This window comes from Rana temporaria, chromosome 3, assembly GCF_905171775.1.
Source record: "Rana temporaria chromosome 3, aRanTem1.1, whole genome shotgun sequence".
Taxonomy (NCBI): Eukaryota; Metazoa; Chordata; class Amphibia; order Anura; family Ranidae; genus Rana; species Rana temporaria.
In genome coordinates, this window is record NC_053491.1 from 237,802,160 (window position 1) to 237,824,636 (window position 22,477).

General features: G+C 41.6%; 1 protein-coding gene across 3 annotated transcripts in view; it reads right to left on the reverse strand.

Annotated features, from left to right (window-relative positions):
• HTR4 (5-hydroxytryptamine receptor 4) overlaps positions 1 to 22,477 on the reverse strand; it is a 609,312-nt gene that overhangs the window by 152,570 nt on the left and 434,265 nt on the right. For all 3 annotated transcript variants that reach the window (XM_040344503.1, XM_040344504.1, XM_040344505.1), the window contains exon 5: positions 14,005 to 14,158. In XM_040344503.1, coding sequence (XP_040200437.1) covers positions 14,005 to 14,158 — 154 coding nt within the window. The remainder of the gene's footprint in view (positions 1 to 14,004; positions 14,159 to 22,477) is intronic.

The window sequence follows — 22,477 nt, forward strand, 5'->3', positions numbered from 1 at the left end:
TGACAATTGCGTGGTCGTGCGATGTGGCTCCCAAACAAAATTGGCGTCCTTTTTTTTCACACAAATAGAGCTTTCTTTTGGTGGTATTTGATCACCTCTGCGGATTTTACTTTTTGTGCAATAAACAAAAATAGAGCGACAATTTTGAAAAAAAAAATATATTTTTTACTTTTTGCTATAATAAATACCCACAAAAAAGATATAAAAAAACATTTTTTCTCAGTTTAGGCTGATACGTATTCTTGTACATATTTTTGGTAAAAAAAAAATGCAATAAGCGTTTATCGATTGGTTTGCGCACAATTTATAGCGTTTACAAAATAGGGGATAGTTTTATTGCATTTTTTTAATAATTTTTTTTACTACTAATTGCGGCGATCAGCGATTTTTTTCGTGACTGCGGCATTATGGCGGATACATCAGACAATTTTGACCCATTTTTGGGACCATTGTCATTTTCACAGCAAAAAATGCTATTAAAATGCATTGTTTACTGTGAAAATGACAATTGCAGTTTGGGAGTTAACCACTAGGGGGTGCTGAAGGGGTTAAGTGTGACCTCATATGTGTCTCTAACTGTAGGGGGGCCGGGCTGGACGTGTGATGTCATTGATCACCTTTCCCTATATCAGGGAACAGATGATTAATGACAGCGCCACAGTAAAGAGCGGGGAAGCTGTGTTTACACACAGCTCTCTCCGTTCTTCAGCTCCGGGGAATGATCGCGGGACTCATGGAGCTTTGGACCACGGCTGGGCACTTAAAGAGGATGTACAGGTACGTGCTTGTGCCCAGCCGTGCCATTCTGCCGACGTATATGTGCAGGAGGCGGTCCTTAAGTGGTTAAGTGAATATTCACATATTTTTTTTCAACCTCTTACCTTAAGGTGTTTAAATACTGCTCAGACCTTAGATCAGTGGTTCTCAACCTCTCCAGTGCCGTGACCCCTTGATAAAATTTACCAAGTTGTGGGAACCCCTAACAATGAAATTATTTTGGTAGCCCGGGTTGTCAGCACCCAAGGTAAGACAAGTAATTTGTGCCCCTAATCCACAGACATATAGCTATCCCTGAGTTCCGTACAGTATTAAAACCCCTTATGGTGCATTTTTAGGATGTACCACTCTTTCTCTTTGTTCTCCTTTCTTTCCCTTGTATCTTTCTCTATCCTAATTTCCTAGAATCCTCTAGCCGTCATTTCTTGTTCTTTTATTCTTCCTCTCCCCTTTTCTTTGTTCTTTCCTCTCCCTTCCATGTATTTTCTATTTGTATTCCTTCTCTTACTCCTTATTGGGGGGTAATAGGATGAGTGGCAGTGCTGGTGGGGAGTTAGGATGAGCAGCAGTGCTGGTGGGGGGTGGGATCAGTGACAGTGCTGGGGGGAGTTCTGATCAGCTATCTGCTGATCTGAAAACTGTAGTGGGGACTTTTAATGCCAACTATAATCACAGGTAGTGTTATTCACTGTGTCTCTGGCTTCACTGTGTCTCCAACTTTTTGGTGTCTCGCAGCAGTGACACCTATGCCGAAATCAGGAGATAGTCTCCTCCAGCCCCTCCATCTTCACATTCCTCACCAGTCAGCTGACCTCTAGTCTCTGCCCCCCAGCCATGCCATGAACTGAGTGGGTGGCTGCAAAGAGGCTGAGTGGGTGGTCACAGGCTTCAGGGACAGCCCTGCTGGGCAGCCGCGAGAAGGCTGGGAGAGCGGCACAGGCTTCAGGAGCAGCCAAGGATTTGGTGACCCCTGGCAGATCGTCATTTGACCCCAGAGGGGGTCCTGACCTCCAGGTTGAGAACCACTGCCTTAGATGAAGGGGTTACACCCCAAAATCTTGTCCTGAAATTTTCAATGCTGTAAAATAAAAAAGTTTCACAAATAGTAACTCTTTTTGCCAACATCTTTAGTAATCCAGCCTCATTGTCTTTTAAAAGATCTATTCATAAACAAGATGGTAATCTTCTACCAATTTTTTTTTAAATCCCCAGGATTAGGTTCATTTGAAGCTAAAACATTTTTCGTTTCATTGTGGGTAGACCAGGAAATATTTAAACCCCTTTCAGTTTTTTTTTTTTTGTCAATGTGCCCCTGGGGAGATTTTCTTTTACTTTCTGTCCCAAAAGACTTTAGAGAAAGGGAAAATCACCTATTAAATAGCTGGAAAAGGTGCCACTGCTAGGAGATTTGTGACCCTTTCCCGTTTCACTGGCATCTCCAAAAGCTTGGATTTCCAATCCCTTTCTGTACTAGTGAAAATAGTTTTCAGGACAAATAGAGAGGGTGAGTCTCCCCCAGTGTGGATACCAACTGCAAAAAAAAGCTTGACAACGTTTCTAATTCTTCCCTACGCCCTACTCTACGGAAGATGCAAAATTACAGAAAATGTTTTGGCTTTGGATACCCTTTAAAGGGTATAGGTATATACTATATAGCCAAACTATTTTGGCATAGGAAAGGTTTAAACTCATGTCATTTATTTTCTGCTCTCTGTGTCCCGATTTGCCTTCACTTCCTATCCTGCAAAAGAAAGTAAGTGTATATCGGTCCAAAAGCCATCATAGAAAGCTGTCATGACAACAAATCTTGGTAAAAGATTTCACCTTTATCCCTGTTCTTATGACAGCTCCACATTTTGACTTTCCCATCACTTTCAGTCTTGGTGATAATGGTCACCAGGACAAACAGAGAGAATGAATCTCCCCAAAGAGGACACAATAGAAGGGCAACAATAAACAACGGACACAGGGTGTTTCCACACTCCATCCAGATAAAAAGAAAAGTTTTGCTTATACATATACAGTACTTTAGGATTAGGACTACATGGACATGTTTTCTTCTTTCTCTTTCTCCTTGTGAAAAAACACTACGAATTGCTACTGCAGGAGACTACCTGGTGATTGGATAGGTTTAGCCTCATCTGATTAGTCTTACATAGGTATATATGATTGTGAAGAAATAATAATCACTCAACAGTCTCCTATAAGGGCCATTTTTGGCTATTAATTTCCAATTGTCTTTTAGGTCTATGGGGTAGAAAAGGAGAGATTAATCACCAATAGCTCCTGTTATGCCCTGTACACACGATCGGTTCATCCGATGAAAACGGACCGATGGATTTTTTCATCAGATATCCGATGAACCTGACTTTCATCAGTCTTGCCTACACACCATCAGTTAAAAAAACTTTTGTGTCAGAACGCGGTGATGTAAAACATAACGACGTGCAGAGAAAAATTATGTTCAATGCTTTTTGTGACCATCGGTCACCCCAAGATTTAATACTGAAGCCCTGTACACACGATCGGTCCATCCGATGAAAATCGGTTAACCAATGAAGCTGACTGATGGTCAGTCGTGCCTACACACCATCGGTTAAATAAATGATCGTGTCAGAACGCGGTGACGTAAAACACAACGACGTGCTGAAAAAACGAATTTCAATGCTTCCAAGCATGCGTCGACTTAATTCTGAGCATGCGTGGATTTTTGACCGATGGATTTTCCCACAGACGATCGTTTTTTTCTATAGTTTTTTTTAACCATCAGATAATTTTAAAACAGGTTCTAAGTTTTTTCACCGATGGGAAAAAAAAACGATAGGGCCCACACACGATCGGTTCGTCCGATGAAAACGATCCATCGGACCGTTTTCATCAGACGAACCGATCGTGTGTACGCGGCATTAGGTGACTAAACAGTGGCATTGCGTGATCATGTCATGCTACTGCAAATATCTTGTGTAGAGACTCCTAAAATAATGTGACACAGGGAATGGGATTGATGGAACGTGGTTTTAATAAGGAGACAAAATTAATATGCACATTGTAAACTGCAATTACTGCAAAAACTGCAAGAAAAACAACAAAAAACAGCAGAGCAAGCGCTTATGGTTCATTACTCATTTCTTCTCTCTTTTTTAATGAAGTTCACACCACTGAAATTCCTCACTGAGATGACAATTACTGAAGCATCTTAGTGTAGAAATAAGAGAAAATGCTTCGTCCTGTCAGACTTTTGCAGAGAAACCTTTCCTATGATATTGTCTCATGATCTATTCCAGCATCTACTTCCCCGGCTCGTCCACAGTGCACACTATTCCACCCACTCTACCATTTCTCACACTAATTTACTGATCCTGTTTCATAACAATCCTTGCTCCTGCTATGTATACGGTTCCCTTCAGTTATTTTTCAGGATTCTTTTTTATAAGATCCTTTTAATAACTGCCTCAAAAACCATGTTTTAACTTAAAGCATATACATGGGCAACATTTAAAATCATACATGCAATTGTATTTTAATTATTTTGAGCCTCCTTCTATTAATCTGATTGATCTTGAAGTTTGTAAACGTACTTTGTGAAGATCCTGACACATTTACTTCCTTGAATTCTGTGACATGTATTCACTATGCACTGTGAGTAGGCACTGCTGTGTCACACATTTCACAGAGCATGCCTTTTGAACTACAGAGATGCTGAGAGGATGAGTTTTAGGAAGTGGAGTCAGTACAGGAATCAATGCTTGAAAGCAACAAAGTACCATGGAATATGTAGTCCTTAGAAATTAACCACTCCACCTCTCACACCTGTTTCATCCCTTATGGACCAGAGCAATTTTTACATTTCTGATATGTACCTGTTTATTCAGTGATAACTTTGTCATTACTTAGGAGAATAACTTAATACATATAGTATATTGTTCTTTAAGTACAAACAATGCTTTCTTTTAGTAAATATTGTCTTGCAACAATATATATTTTTTTTTTCACAATCCTTAAACAATTTAACGAAACAAAACTAAACAAAAGGTACTTTATTTTTTATTTTTTAAAGTGGAGTTCCACCCAGGAAAACAACATTTGCCCAAAAATCTTAAAAAAATGTGAAAAAAAAATGTGAATTTTTTTTTTTTTTTATACTCACCCGAAATACCTGTTGCTATGCGGAAGTTCATAATCTGCCTCTTCCGTAACCGCGGTCTGTCTTCTTCTTCATCTTCTCCTAGTGAATGGGGCGCGCTGCTTTCTGGGAACTGTGTGTGTTCTCAGAGAGCAGCCGCCCATTCACAAGTCAGCGCGAGACTCGCGCATGCGCAGTAGGAAATGGGCAGTGAAGCCGTAAGGCTTTACTGCCTGTTTCCCCTAGTGTGAATGGCGGCGCGGAACCTGCATCGATCGTGGGATCGGCATCGGGGGGGCCCTCAGCGCGGGAAAGTAGGACAGGTAAGTGTCCTTATTAAAAGTCAGCAGCTACACTGTTAGTAGCTGCTGACTTTAAAAAAAAAAATTTGCGGGTGGAATCCCGCTTTAAGTGTTAGTTTAAAAATAAATAGAGTTACTGCACACAAAGATTATGCGTTTCATTTTGTAATTTGTCTTGTTTAAAATGACACAAAAATTATGATTCTGGTACAAAGCATTCCAAAGTTATTTACAAATGAAATAAACAAAAAAATTAATATGTTGAGCTTGTTTTTCAATGTGACAGGTTTAAAAAAAAAAAATGAACGAACAAAGCAAACAAAAACAAAAAAAGATTTAATATTGACTTAGTTTGCAGATTGCAGTTCATCCCTTTGATCTGTAGATGAAGTTGGAATCTGGGAAGGTGTGAAAAGAGATTACCAGCAGTGTCAGGGCGCCATTCGGATTAACGTGAGCATGTACTGAGTAGGAACCCGGAGAACAAAGATATGCATGTGCTGGGGAAAAGACCTGCCATAATTGCCAATACTATACATATCTGTGTTAGCCTGCACAGAAATGCACACAAGCGCATATGTGTGTGCTCCCATGTGCGTTAGTGTGGGATGCGCATTGGCCCATGTTCGTGAATATCTGCTGTTGGTGTTGGAACCTTATATAAGGTCAGTGGCTGCACTCAGAAATCGTGGGATGGTTTTCAGCTACCAGTGCTCCTTGTTCATTTATATCCTATTCTTTGGACTGCCCGTTACTGACCCCGCTTGCCTCTGGACCTTCCTGCTGTCTGATTCCTGGTTTTGACCCTGAGGACTCTGTTCTCTTGTCAAACCGTGTATGACTCCAGCTTGTTTCTCTGACTCCTCTCCTGCCTGTTCCACTGAATTCCTGTGTAGGACCTTGGCTTTGTCCTTGACCACACTTCTGCCTAATCCCTGTTTTTTATCTTCCTGTGTATGACCTCAGCTACCATCCTAACTATGCTTCTTCAGTCTGATCCTGCCAACCTGACCTTGCTTTTTCCTCCGGTGCCCACCTTGCTTGTGGTAGCAACTATGGTCCCCTACACTTCCAGGGACAACAGAGTTTCTGCAGTCAGTCCTGACAGTCCAGCTGACAGCTACCTCATGGTCTTCACTGCAAGCAATTTACAGCACTTAAACCAAAATGGCACCCATGCTTATTTGAGCCTAGAACTCCCTGTTCTCACCTACAGGGGTTCTTGATGCTCAGCAAGGGAAGCCCTCTGTTACTAGGCAGATTTTGTAATCTGGTCCTAGGTGGTTCGACTTCCTGTCCTAAGACCCCATTGTCTCCTGGGAAATGTTGACACTCATTTCCCAGGAGTCTCTGGGCATTACTGTGCCTAAAAATCACCCAGAATGCACCTCTCCCTGAAAACCAGGAAGAAAAAGGAACCAGGCTTCACATGCCCACACATATGATGGATACGGCCACAACATGAGCTGGAGGATATAAGGCAAGTGTTTGCAATAATTTCTGCAACAATTGGGGAGCTATTAATATGTTTTAGGTACTATTTAATGTGATTCATTTTAGCTTGCAAAAAATAAAATTATGCCTGAAACCCTGCTTTAAAGTAAAAAGGCAGAAGTATTTTTATCCTAATGCATTCTATGTATTAAGATAAAGTGCCTTCTGTGTGTAGCAGCCTCCCCAGCCTAATACTCACCTGAGCCCCATCTCTGTCCAGCGATGTCTACTAGTGTCTTAGCCATCTGGGACTCTCCTCCTGATTTGCTGAGACACAGCAGCGACGCTATTGGCTCGCACGGCTGTCAATCATAGGAGAAAATTGCACTGATAATAGTCCAAATATTGTATGATTAGTAAAATGTTGTACACAAGTGAAAGCAAATACGGTGTACTCAATTCTTCTTTAAGAAATTATAAATACCTTATGAAAAACATGCTTACCGAACAGTAAGCCAAATAAGCAGGTGGCTTAAACCCAGCCCAATCAAAGTCAGTTAGCAAATCAGGGGGAAGAGGGACAGAGCCAGGCTGGGGCTCTGTGACTGAATGGACACAGGGATCTGTGACTTGGCTCGGGTACCCCCATAGCAAGCTGTTTGCTGTCGGGGCACTCGACAGGAGGGAGGGACCAAGAGCAGCAAAGAGGGACCCAAGAAGAAGAGGATCGGGTCTGTTCTGTGCAAAACCAACTGCACAGAGGAGGTAAGTAAAACATGTTTGTTATTTTATTTAAAACAATCACTTTAATGCATGCTCTGCATTAAGGTAAAAATGCTTCTGTGCTTCAGGATCCACCTCCCAGCCCACCCTTATATTTACTAGAGCCCGATCTCGATCCATCACTGTGAATGAGAGCAGTGCATCTGATGGATTTATATTTCCATTTATGTTTGTGTACATAATCTGTTACATTTCACAATGTTATGTCTGTGTTTAACCACTTGCCGCCCGCCAATGACATATTGACGTCTGCAAAGTGGTTGTAGAATCCTGACTGGACGTCATATGACGTCCTAAGGATTCTGAGCCGCTGCGCGCCACCGGGGGCGCGCATCGCGGCGATCGTTGTTGCAGGGTGTCAGTCTGACACCCCGAAACACGATCAAGGTAAAGAGTCTCTCACGGAGGCTCTTTACCACGTGATCAGCCGTGTCCAACCACGGCTGATCACGATGTAAACAGGAAGAGCCGTTGATGGAGATCGGCGGCTCTCCTGACAGGGGCGGTTTGCGCTGATTGTTTATCAGCGCAGCGCCCCCTCGGATCGCCACACTGGACCACCAGGGAAGCCCACTCTGGACCATCAGGGAAGGGCAAAAAAAAAAAAAGAGGCCAAAAAAAAAAAAAAGTCTAAAAAAAAAAAAAAAAGATGCCAATCAGTGCCCACAAATGGGCACTGACTGGCAACATGGGTAAATCAGTGCCGCCCAACAGTGTCCATCAGTGCCACCCCACAGTGTCCATCAGTGCCACCCCACAGTGTCCATCAGTGCCACCCCACAGTGTCCATCAGTGCCACCCCACAGTGCCTATCCATGCCCAGTGCCCACCTATCAGTGCCCATCTGTGCCACCCATAAGTATCCATCAGTGCCACCCATGAGTGCCCATCTGTGCCGCCTATGAGTGCCCAGTGCCGCCCATGAGTGCCCATCAGTGCTGTCAATGAGTGCCCATCAGTGCCGCCTATGTGTGACCATCAGTGCTGCCTATGTGTGCCCATCAGTGCCGCCTATGTGTGCCCATCAGTGCCGCATACCAGTGCCGCCAATCAGTGCCACCTCATCTGTGCCCGTCAGTACTACCTTATCGATGTCCATCAGTGCCATCTCATTGGTGCCCATCAGTGCCGCCATATCAGTGCCCGTAATTGAAAGAGAAAACTTACTTATTTACAAAAAAGTAACAGAAAAAACTAAAAACTAAAATATAATTTTTTTTCAAAATTTTCAGTCTTTTTTTAGTTGTTGCGCAAAAAAAAAAAATCGCAGAGGTGGTCAAATACCACCAAAAGAAAGCTCTATTTGTGGGGAAAAAAGGACGCCAATTTTGTTTGGGTACAGTGTAGCATGACCGCGCAATTGCCATTCAAAATGCGACAGAGCTGAAAGCTGAAAAATGGCTTGGGTGGGAAGGTGCGTAAGTGCCTGGTATGGAAGTGGTTAAAGGACATGATATGCAGCTTCTTCTAAATAAAGAATGAAAAAAAAATAATGCAGGAGGGTGCCCATATACAGTGCATTCATAAAGTATTCAGAACCCCCTTAACATTTTTGTATTTTAATATGTTACAGCCTGATACTACTGTTGTTTAAATTCATTCTTTACATTCTTTCTCATTAATTTACATTCAGTACCCCATAATGACAAAGTGAAAACAAAATTATTAGTGAATTGCACTGCACTTTTGGCTGTAAAGAATAAAATTATTGTACTGTAACCAGAGCTCTTGCTTTAACCACTTGGGATCCGCCTGCCGTCAATTGACGGCTACAGTGCGGATCCCAATTTCCAAACCGCCGTCAATTGACGGCCGCCCCTTAGGGCGGTCCCCGCGCGCGCTCCAGAGCGCGCTGCGGGGAAAATCTGTGTTGGCCGTGTCCCTCGGACACAGCCAATTACAAATCGCCGCGAACGGCCAATCAGAGTGGCCGTTCGCGAGGCGATCTGTGCGGCCAATGAGAGAGGATCTCATATGTAAACATATGAGATCATCTCTCATTGCCGTTTTACACAGAGACAGCGGTGCTGTCTCTGGAGAGGAGACGGATCTGTGTCCCTTGTACATAGGGACATAGATCGGTCACCCCCCCCAGTCACCCCCCCTCCACCTACAGTTAGAACACTAAGCAGGGATACATTTAACCCCTTCCTCACCCCCTAGTGTTAACCCCTTCAATGCCAGTCACATTTATACTGTAATTAGTGCATATTTATAGCACTGATCGCAGTATAAATGTGAATGGCGCCAAAAATGTGTCCGATGTGTCCGCCATAACGTCGCAGTCCATTAAAAATCGCAGATCGCCGCCATTTCTAGTAAAAAAAATAATTAAAAAAAAATAATTCTGTCCCCTATTTTGTAAGCGCTATAACTTTTGCGCAAACCAGTCGCTTATTGCGATTTTTTTTTTTTTTTTTACCAAAAATATGTAGAAGAATACGTATCGGCCTAAACTGAGAAAAAAAAATGTTATTTTTTTTTTAAATTGGGATATTTATTATAGCAAGAAGTAAAAAATATTGTATTTTTTTCAAAATTGTCTCACTTTTTTGTTTATAGCGCAAAAAATAAAAACCGCACAGGCGATCAAATACCACCAAAAGAAAGCTCTACTTGTGGGGAAAAAAGGACGTCAATTTCGTTTGGGAGCCACGTCGCACGACCGCGCAATTGTTAGTTAAAGCGATGCAGTGCCGAAAGCTGAAATTTCACCTGGGCAGGAGGGGGGTATATGTGCCCAGTAAGCAAGTGGTTAAAGCCTGATGACCTACTGAGTATATACAGTCCTCAACACAAAATGTAAATTGAAGAAAAATTAGGGTTTAAATCATACAACAATGCATTTCTCAGTTATAAAATTGGATAATATTGCTAAAACTACTATTTAATTATTTAAATAGCTATCTGCTTAAAAATGTAAATTGCCTGTCACAGGTATATTCAAATCCTTTAATGCATCACAAAAAAACGAACAGGTAATAAGTTCAATTTAATTTGTTCTGTGTGATTCTTCTTGTGAATAAAACTTCAGGAATGAGTAAGAGGGGAAGTAACAGTTCCCGGGAACATTCTGCTAGGCGTGCTGCACTCCCTTTAGCCCTGTTAATAATAATCCTCCAGATTCTCTCCCTTTGTTCCTACTGTCAATCACACAGATCCAAGTGTTTGCCTAGACTATGATAGTAGAGAAGGCTTTGATTTTGCCTTTAACATCCTGGTTCTGGTTCATTTCAATGACTCATTCTTATAAGTATCAGCAGTTGAATGCATTTCTAAAATTAATTTAATGCTTATCTGACAATTTAAACGTGCAGTATTTATGGAAGAAGCCTAGAACAAAGTGTAAGGAAACTATTAAACCAACGTGCTATCAGTGGAGTGACTCAGAGTTCTTGGTCTGGATTTATAATTGTCAATATTTTAGGTAAAATTACTTTCTGTAACAGGATTAGCAGTAACTGGAAAACATCTTTTAAATTAACAGAAAAGCTGCTGCATGATAATTAGACAACTAATATATTGACACTGAAGAAGAGGAGCAAGAATGTTGTTCTCTCAGGCGTAAGCTATTATAGTTGCTTAGTGGTTAGCATTTCTGCCCTGCGGTTCTACAGTCCTTGCTTCAAGTCCCAGCCAAGGCAGTACCCCTATGTAGTAGTGTATTTAGGTTTTATGCTGCCCTAGGCCTGACTAAACTTGTGCACCCCCTACTTTAAATATGACCCACCCCTTCCTGTCAAGGCCACACCCCTTGCTGTTTAAGAGCCGCCCTGAAATTTTCAAGTGGGGACACTAGTTCTGAGGGCCAGGGGGCAGCAATGGATTCCCTTAATTTGCATAGATTTCCTCTTACTTCCTGTTTGGCTATGGGGCAGGAAGTGGAGAAAAGTATCTGCAATGGGACAGGGATGGTAAAAAATCAACTGATAGTAAAAAAGACCGGCGCTACACCAGTAACAGTGTAGCACAAGCCGACGGGGACTCTTTCCGTGCTGCCCCCCTGCAAAGTGCTGCCCTAGGCCTGGGCCTTGTTGGCCTAAGCCAGGATACAGCGTTGCCCCCATGGAGTTTTAATGTTCTCCCTTTACTTGTGGGGTTTTCCTCTGGGCACCCTGATTTCCTGTCAAAAAACAAGCAAAAATTCCTAGCTCACTTACCAGCCAGCAACAAACCAGATTGTTGCAGGCTGGCTGGTAAGGGAGCTGGGAATTTTTTTTTTACATACGTTGCCCTTCCATGTGCTCATTGCTGTAAAGGCCAATTATGGATTTGGGTGGTTGCCATTTGTTTGCACTCTGATTTCCTCCAACACTCAAAAGACATGCTGGTACATATGGCTGCATAGAATAAGGAGGATGTCAATACTTTTCAGAAGCTCTCATTTTCCAGACTCCATGCCACTATCCATCTTCTGTTTACACTGTGGACAAAAAGGGTGCATGATAATGTTTGTTACCCCAGCCTCTTTCTCTTGTATTCTTGCTTAAAAGATCAGTTCACTTAAACTGATTCTGTACAATTTTTCTCAGATGTTGGTGAGTAAAATTACCAAATGCTTTCTTATGTCTCTTGGGGCCTTGATCTCTTTGCTTGAGCTTCCACATCTGTACCACTGCTACAGTAATTACAAGGGGCTGTAATCTCCTTGCTGGAAGCAGGTATGACCCAAGGAGGATAGGGACACAAAAAAAGGCCAACAGGTGGTTTAGCAGAGCCTTTAGCTAAAATGTCGCACTTGATTGGGCTGACTATGGGGTTCAGTCTGAGCAGGCAGACTACTGAAGACTGAGAACAATTACGCAGGGATGCGCCCCTTGTAGCACAGGGATCCTGGGACCTCGGGACTAAAGTAGGGTCTAGGTAGGAGTCAAAGGGTCACTGGTGCAGAACACAGGCAGGAGTGCCCAGGGTTACAGGGACAGGGTTGAGACTAGTGTTCACAGGGACACACTAGAGCACTGGAAGCAGGATAGATGGAAACTCACAAGGTCACAGTCGGCAGGCTGGAATGCTGTGAGTCACATGAGGCTACTGGAAGCCAGTTGTAAGCTGAAGTGCATGGAGTCAAACTGGAGCAGGTTGTAGACAGTGGGTGCAGATGATCACTGCAGCAATGTGATGACGCGATTGCACAGAATCACACTGGAGCAGGTTGTAGGCAGGTGGGCATGGGATCACCAAAGCAGGGAGAAAACTGGGGTGCACATGGTCAAAAAGCTGAGTACAGACTGAACAGACACTGGGAACATTGAATGCCGTATAGAAACACTGGAAGGCACTGAAAAAAAAGCAAAAGTCACTTAGGAACACAGGGGATCCAACTGCTAGTGTGTGAATGTGCTGTGTGAACGCTAAGCAACCAGCATGCTAGTCCTCTAAGATAGCACCCTCTCTTTGATTGGCTGCAGTGCCAGCGGAAGCACAAAGACAATAGCTGCACACTTAGGGCAAGACTAGGTGCTGGAACATGGAACAGGTAGGTGTGACAGACAGGGTGTTGGATACTTGGTGGCATGGTAATGACTAAGCACTGACGCCAGTGCGAAACGTTGGCCATACTGATTTTTGTGGGCTTGCAGTGACTGTATGCACAGTTGAAAATAAAGACATCTCTTTTAAAGAAAATTTTGGAGTGCGGCTGTCCAGCTTTACAATTTAGAGGTGTAATGTTAGACATTTATATAAGTATGTCTACATTATCTTTCTCAGCTACTCCTGCTCCTGTAGATGCTTGTCAGTTCTGTGTCTTCTTTGTTTCAAGAATGCTTCACTGAGCTGTCAATTTTATTATTAAATATCCTGCCTCAGGCTTGCATTTGAGTAGCTACAGATTGGCACATTTTGTTTTTGAGATTATTAAAATTTATGGTAATTCTGTGGTAAATTATATTATGGTTTAGGTGCTTTTCATTAAAAGCCTTTAATATACAGATTGATTTCACAGTTGTGTGCTTACAAGGAAGACATTTTATGCTGAGAAGAAGAACTATGTTTTTTCTCTACTGTCCTCAATTGCATGACACCATTACAGATAAAGCATGAAGACGCGATTTGCAACACTGTGGTCAATAAAGCAATTGGATGGGAACTAAATAAGTCCTCTATACTGGTACAATAATGTGGCCTTTTACCCATGCCCCATCTCAACCACCATTTCCATGTACACCTGGAACAAAAAATAACAAAATTTGCTTGATTTGCAATTGCCTTTTTTGAGGTTCAGTATGTTCATATTTCGTTTTTAGGATTTAGAATGATTTCATTTAGTTCTATTTGTATTTGTGGGTGCATGTATTTGAACATTGTGTACTGTCACCAAGAAATGTTTATTTATTTTTTTTCCCCATTGTCTGTTTTTTCTTTTTACAAAAAAGTAAAATAATGAGACAATTTTTAAAATACAGAGCTAAATTTAAGAAGAACAAGTCCATGCTACTTGAAAGAAGCTTCTGTAACTCTCAGGAGCCATTTATAGTGCATTGCATCCTTACAATTCATTATAAATACTGACCACTTTAAAATATCTAAACTAACATTATGTTTAACTTTACTCATTGCATAGACAACTTTTTATTAACTCACCAAGTCCAGAATGCCTATGCTGTTCCATCCTTGCATAATTGGGAGGAATGAAATAAATGTTGGGATAATCCAACAACCACCAAGCATCAATGCTATCCTCAGAGGGGTCATTTTGTTCCTGTAAACCAGAGGCTGGCAGCAGATAGCATAGTATCTTGAAAGCAAAAAGAAAAGAAGAACATAAACTTCTGATCTGTATTTTGCCCACATACACATTTACAGCTGATTCTTAGAAAATGAAATACAAATCTGTGTAGAAGAAAACAGTTATCCAAGATGTCACACTTTGAACTAGTACTTTTTTAGCAACCCTAAATGCACAAAGGAATAAACAGTCATGCTTTTAAAAGGGATAACTGTTCAAAAGCGTTGAAAAGTCCAAAGGTACCCAGAAATGCAGAAATACAATTATAATAGAACAGTATCTATTGCCATTTTTTAGGAGAAACCTTGACCTTGTTTTTAATAGTTTTATGTTTATAAATGTTTAATTAAATGTTTTCTATAAACAAATTTATATAGCTCTTGCTGTCTCATAATTGTATTCTCTGTGAAATGAACAATAATGTATGTTTTAAAAATACAGTAATAAAAGTTAATATTAAAATGTAAATATTAAAAATGTAACTAACAAAATGTTCAAATTTTTGTCCATTTGTCAACCTATAATACAATATAGCAGGGTATTAAAACATTGGGCCAGATCCACAGCCAGCCGCCGTAACTTATCTTTTCCCATTTAAGTTACACTGCCGGAAAATTTCTACCTAAGTGCCCGATCCACAAAGCACTTACCTAGAAATTTTCGGGTGTGTAACTTAAATTCCGCCGGCGCAAGGCTTTCCTATTCAAATGGGGGCGAGTCCCATTTAAATTAGGAGAGCTCCAGCGCCGGACGTACTGCGCATGCTCGTGACGTCATTTTCCCGACGTGCATAGCGCGAAATTACGTTACGCCGAGTTTCGTTAATCGCGCCGGGTCAAACAAGTTGCGTCGGGAAAAAAAAAGATACGGCGGAAAAATAAAAATAAAAATAACAGCGTCGCGGGTAAGAAGGGTCTACTTTTACAAGGTGTAAACAGTTTACACTTTGTAAAAGCAGCCCTAATTTTACACATGGAACTTAATACTTACGGAGAAAAAACGAAGTGTAAAAGCTTTGTGGATCTCCGTAAGTGCTAATTTGCATACCCGAAGCGGCATTTCGACACGAAATGCCCCCAGCGGCGGATGCGGTACTGCATCCTAAGACCTGGCAGTGTAAGTCCCTTACACATGTTGGATCTTCTGCCTATCTTTTGGAAACTGATTCTGTGGATCAGTTCCAAAGATAGAAACAGGGATACGACGGTGTATCAGTAGATACGCCGGCGTATCCCTTTTGAGGATCTGGCCCATTGTTCTAAATAAAAGCATTATGTGTCTCAAAGAAACAAAGGAAAACATTTGGGTAGGTGTGACGGGAGTCACTTTGGGCAGTGGACCGTGGAACCCAGAATCCCTTGGAGAGGCTGTAAAACCCTTGTTTCAGCTCCGCATGCACCTCCTATGTCTAATTTACCCCTGTGTTTATAAGGCCTGGTTCACACTGGTACGATTTGAGTTGCGATTTGAGATGTCAAATCGCATCTCAAATCGGCGGCATTTTCCGGCAATATTCGGCAATGGCACCGTCCTAATCAGTGGGGCGCCGCATCTGCGGCGCTGCACCAATTTAAAAAAGTAGTTCCTGTACTACTTTTTCCGATTTCGGGCCGCGATTTACATTGACATCTGTGCAGAAACCTGCACAGATGTCTCTGAAATCGCGGCCGAAATCTGGACTGCCAGCGGAGTGAAATCGTGCGAGTTCAGCTGAACTCGCAGGGCTTTACTCCCGCAGCTCAGTGTGAACCTGGGCTTAGGGGCACAGGGTGACTGAGAAAAATGATGGACAGCTGTTTAATGGATAATAAGAAGGTGGTTACTTAAAATGGAACAGTAAAATTTATACACAATATCCCTCAGGATATAAATAAAGACTATTCCTAGTTTATTTGATTCTTAACCCAACATGTTAATTGAAAGGGCTTATCACGGGCATCTAGAACTGTGTGAGAGCCAAATTATCTACTCCTGCTATAGTTTGTTGCCTACTAGGCTGAGGAGGGGGGAGATCACTGTTTGTATTGTTAATTGTATATAGGTCTTATGCTATTGTTTGAAGGTTTGCTGTGTTTATGCTTATGATAATGTGTATTGTCTGCAGTTAGCTTGAAGTCGGGAAGGCTTTTCTGCAATGTGACATCTCAGTCATCCAGGTGGATGGGATTAGCCATGGGTCATGACATACTTTTCAAATGTATGAAAAGGCTGTATACTTGTCCAATAAATCATTATATGTTCAAGCTGTGTAACTGAGCTAGTCTTACCTAAATTCTTAGTTACAATATATGGGCTGTAATATCTGATGTTCAGATTGGAGGAGGCTGTGTACTGACGGAAGCACAAAGTGCTATAGGCTATAGTGCTATAGTGTTATAGGCTTACCTGTAAGTGAAAGTGATGGTACAGAGTATACTACCACTTTAAGTTGGGACCTAGAACAAGTATCTGGAGTTCTGAATTTACTTGCTGTATATTTATAAGTATAGCAGCCAAGGGATCTGTATTTTAAGCAGAACAGCAATGGATGTTTATGTATTTCTCTTTTTTATTTCTGTATGTATGCATTAATCTACTACACATGTGTCAGGCTCTTGAAGGAACACTAAAGGTTAGTTTTTTATTAGATCAATTAATTGCTGTAAGCTAGAGCATTTGAATATCACTTACCTCGTTTTTCCTTTTAACCTTCAAAATACAGTAATCCAGGTTTGAAAATGCCATTTCCTGTCACTCCTCTTCTTGCTTTCCACCAGCATCTGAGCCGTTTTGCATGGTGGAAAGCAGAATGTGCTCACCCCTCCCCCCTCCCTATGACTACAACCCAGCATGAAGATGCTCTCTTATCCCTCACAGGCATGGAGGCTAAGCCTAATGGGAACTGTAGTTCCCATTAGGCCGTGATGTAGCAAGAATGAATGCGCACCGCAAACCTGGAAGTCAGTGAGAATAATGATTCAGGAGTGACGGAGGTGAATAAAACAGCTCGATTTCAACAGGTATCAAACTAGTTATAATGCAAAACATTACTTTTTACTTTATCAGCTACTGTCAGACTTTAATTTAAGAGGAAAATATTTTTGTCTTTACAACCCCATTAAGTGTCCACAGAAATTATATGATGGCATTAGCAATCTCATGTCCATGGAAAAGTTCAGACAATGTCTTTCAGGGGAAATCATTTCAACAAGATAATTTTGTCTGATGGCTATTGTTTCCTCTGTGTTTCATCTCTGAAGCATATCAATTACGCTTGTATCCCCACTTCTTCATAGCCAAACCAAAAATTTATATTTTGGGGAAGCTGGGTCAAAAAACAATGGGATATGGTCAGCTTTTTATTGCACCTGGATGCATTCTCTGATGTCTCTGGCCAAATGAATGCACCTATATAGTTAGGGGATAGGAAGCACTGGACAAAATGTGGCCTCTTATGTCTTTCCTTTACTGCACTTCAGTAAACCCCTGGTGCCCAGCACTGTTCTGGCAATTCCTTTTCTTCATTGAGCACCATGAACAACAGGAAGCCCAGCACTATGACATTACAAAAGGTCAAAATCCAACATTCTTCTTGGCAGGCTTTTTGCGGTGTGCACATGAAGGCTGGACTGGCTACCCCCACAGCTGCATACCATTAGGAACCAATGTGGGGCACTACAACCAGCGGACACTGATTGTACAACATAAGTGCTAGTAACAACCCATGTGTTTGGGTCCAGTGATCTGAGTGATAGGCAGCTTGTTGTTTGTTCATCTATGATATTTAACTACTGTATATACTGTAAATATCCAATTTCACTTGTTTGATTATTTAGAAATTAGTGTTCTACCACTACATGCCTACTAGTGGTATATATGTAAATATATACATTTAAAAAATATACATTTTCAAACATTAAGAAAATTCTTGGAAGGCAAATGGCCCAATGTGTAAATTAGTTTTTTTTATATACCAACCTGCACCAAAAGCAGGTAGGACCTTCCAAAAACCAAGGATCTACATACAGTGCCTTCCAAGAGTATTCACCCCCCTTGGATATAAAGGGGGCTCTGTGGATTGTGATTTAAGGGGCGCTCAGCAGACTTTAAAATAAGGGGGAACTGTGCAGACTTTGATGTAAGGGAGCAGGGGGCAGGAGGATTTGGAGATCTGCACATTGAGCACATTAAGCAGATAGTAAAAGGGGGCACTATGATTAGAGAGAAAGGGGGGGCATGATTGAAAGGGGCACTGTGATATAAAGGGGACTGCACTGTAAAGTGGGAACTGTCATCATTACAGTGTCCCTTTACGGTGCAGCCCCCTTTATACCATAGTGTCCCCTTTACATTACAGTATGGAGGACTGACTCTTTAAATATCCCATCACCATCAGCCCCCCACAAATGCCTATGCCTAGACCCCCCCCCCCCCCAGTACCTGAAAGAATTGGCTGCTCAGTCTAAAATCCCTGGGCCTGTTTCTTTACACAGTCTGGGCCTGCCAGTGAAGAAGTTGAAATCATCCCTTCAATATTACACATGCCATAGGAGGGCACTTATTTTTAGGACATGTTCTTTGATCACTTTTGGATTTCGTTTCAGACCCTTTTTTTGTGACCATCAGTCACCCCAAGATTTATCACTAAGTGTTTTTTGTGTTATTATTCCACTTCATTTGTGGATTTGCACCTTTAAGGCCCCGTATACACGAGGAGACTTGTCCAAAGAAAACGGTCCACGGACCGTTTTCATCGAACATGTCTCCTGTGAGCTTTTGGTCTGATGTGTGTACACACCATCAGACCAAAATCCCCGCGCACAGAGAACGCGGTGATGTAGAAGACACTGACGTTCTCAAACACGGAAGTGCAATGCTTCCACGCATGCGTCAAATCAATTCGACGCATGCGCGGGATTTCAGGACGCTGGTTACACGTCATAACCAGCGGACATGTCCGATTAGGTGTACTAACCATCGGACATGTCCGACGGACATGTTTCCAGTGGACAAGTTTCTTAGCTTGCTAAGAAACTTTTGTCCGCTGGAAACCTGTCTGCTAGGCCGTACACACGGTCGGCCATGTCCGCGGAAACTGGTCCGCGGAACAGTTTCAGCGGACATGTTCGACCGTGTGTACGCAGCCTAAGAGAATCTTTAAGGATTTTTTCCTGAGCGCTTACCACCATTTTATTGATTCTTATTTTTGTGTACAGTGAACACTATTAGACACTGCTGCTTTAGATTATCATTATTTTATTATTCTACTTTATCACGTTTCTTTACTCATTAGTAGCAAGGAAGTTTTCACCCATATCATTTTCTGATTGGTTTCTATGCAGAGCTGCACCATATTTAGCAGGTTCCCGTTTTAGTAAATCTACCTCATGATCTCAAAATAAGTACATAGATTTAATTTGAATTAGAAAAATATATATAACATATATGGAGATTTGTGAAAATGCATATATAAATAGGCTCTTAGGGCCTGATCCACAAAAGGGATACGCCGGCGTATCTACTGATACGCCATCGTATCCCTGTTTCTATCTATGGAACTGATCCACAGAATCAGTTTCTCATAGATAGGCAGAAGATCCGACATGTGTAAGGGACTTACACTGTCGGATCTTAGGATGCAGTACCACAGCCGCCACTGGGGGCATTTCTCGTCGAAATCCAGCGTCGGGTATGCAAATTAGCACTTACGGAGATCCACAAAGCTTTTACGCTTCGTTTTTTCTCCGTAAGTATTAGTTTGCCGTCGCAAAATTAGGGCTGCTTTTACAAAGTGTAAAGTTAGTACACCATGTAAAAGTAGACCCTTCTTTCCCGCGACACTGTCAAATTTTTATTTTTATTTTTTTCCCGCCGCATCTCTTTTTTTCCCGCCGCATCTCTTTTTTTTCCCGACGCAAACTTTTTTGACCCGGCGCGATTCACAAAACTCGGCGTAACGTAATTTCGCGCAAAGCACGTCGGGAAAATCGCGTCGGGAGCATGCGCAGTACGTCCGGCGCGGGAGCGCACCTAATTTAAATGGGACTCGCCCCATTAGATTGGGCACGCCTTGCGCCGGCCGGATTTAAGTTACTCCGCAGAAAATTTCTAGGTAAGTGCTTTGTGGATCGGGCACTTAGGTAGAAATTTTCCGGCTCTGTAACTTAAATCCGAATATTTAAGTTACACCCGCTGGCTGTGGATCTGGCCCTTAATTTTAAATGAATAAATTCTGTTATATGTGCATTATTTAATTGTACCATAGGAGAGTACAACATTAATAATCTATTCATGATTATATTTCTGTGGCAAGTATTTTTTTTTTATTTAAGCCCAAAACAAATGGATCTAAGAAATGTTTTTATTTTATTTTAATTGCACTGCTTTTTCACTTTACTACCGACCACTCGAGGTATTCCTTAAATGTGCATTGGTATGATTGGGTACCACAAACTCTTCAGGCTGTCAGAAATTCCAATTCCGATGTCACAAGCACACACTGGGTTTAGATCCATTCCCTATGGGTATTAAGGGGTTAAGGAGTTCTCAAAAAGTTACACATGCTTTTAACAAATATGGCTTGACCATCACCTCTAGATATGAACCACTTCTTTGTCTTTGCAAGGCCACATTTCTATATTTTCATAGAAAGTGATACCTCCAGGATGAATGTAACAAGTCTTGAAAGGCTGTGTAATTATAAACACAGGTTAGCCAATAAGGACATAACCACGTACTAACCACCTATTTTGTCCTTGACCGACATTTTTTTCTTCCATCACGGGTTAGGAAAATATTCCTTACATAACAAGGCATTCCCTGTCTGTGACTGTCAGGTTAGAATTTCTCGAATTGCATGTTGTCACCGTCTACCTTAAACATATATCACCAATCTGTTTCCTTTGAAATGTCTGTGCTTTGCAGTATGAGAGGTGCTGTGCCATTGAACTTGGGTGCCTGATACTACACCCGTAGAAATGCTGAAAGGATTTAATTTCTCATAAGGAATGAAATAAAATGGTTATGTCTTACTCGTTTCCTTTTTACTACTTCCTCCCTTGATTTTTATAAGAATAATAAAATGCCCTTCCTGTTGCTCACATCAATGTCACCTTCTATTTAAAATTTCTCATTCTCACCACCAGTAATTGCTATTATTATAAAGGAATGTTATCTTGACTCATAACTGACAGATGTAACATAAAAAGGACTCCAGATTGTCATGGCAATTCCCCTCCTCTCTAGAACAAGCCCCAGATGTCATATGTAAATAAAAACTTGGGGTCCATAAAGAACATATATTGCATGCTCTTTTGCATAAATGAAATCTGTACATCCATTTTGTCATTGCATTTATATATGCTGTATTTGCAGACGTATTTTCTGTTATATCATTCACTCCTTTCCATATGAGATTTTGGTCCATATTGACATGATAGCATCACGCAGTTGGTGCAGAGTTGTCGGCTGAACATCCGTGATGTGAATCCACATCCCATAGGTGCTCTATTGGATTGAGATCTGGTGACTGTGGAGGCCATTGGAGTACAGTGATCGCATTGTCATGTTCAAGAAACCAGTTTCAGATGATTTGAGCTTTGTGACATGGTGCGTTATCCTGCTGGAAGTAGCCATCAGAAAGATGGGTTCACTGTAGTCATAAAGGGATGGACATGGTCAGTCATCAACAATACTCAAGTAGGCCGTGATGTTTAAATGATGCTCAATTGGTACTAAGAGGTCCAAAGCATGCCAAAAAAATATCCCCTACAATATTACACCACCAGCCTGGACCATTGATATAAGGTAGGATGGATCCATGCTTTCATTTTGTTTACGCCAAATTCTGACCCTACCATCTGAATTTTGCAGCTGAAATTGAGACTCATCAGACTAAGCAACATTTTTCCAATCTCCAATTGTCCAATTTTGGTAAGCCTGTGTGAATTATAGCCTCAGTTTCCTGTTCTTAGCAGACAGGAGTATCAAGCGATGTGGTATTCCGCTGCTGTAGCCCATCTGCTTCAAGGTTCAATGTTTTCTGCGTTGAGAGATGGTATTCTGTGTACCTTGGTTGTAATGAGTGGTTATTTGAGTTGCCTTTCTCTCATTTTAAAACAGTCTGTCCATTCTCCTCTGACATTGACAAGGCATTTTCATCCACGCAACTGTTGCTCACTGGATATTATTTATTTTTTAGACCATTCTCTGTAAACCCTAGAGATAGTTATGCATGAAAATCCCAGTAAATTAGCAGTTTTTGAAATACCCAGACCAGTCCATCTGGCACCAACAACCATGCTACATTCAAAGTCACTTGAATCCTCTTTCTTCCCCCATTCTGATGCT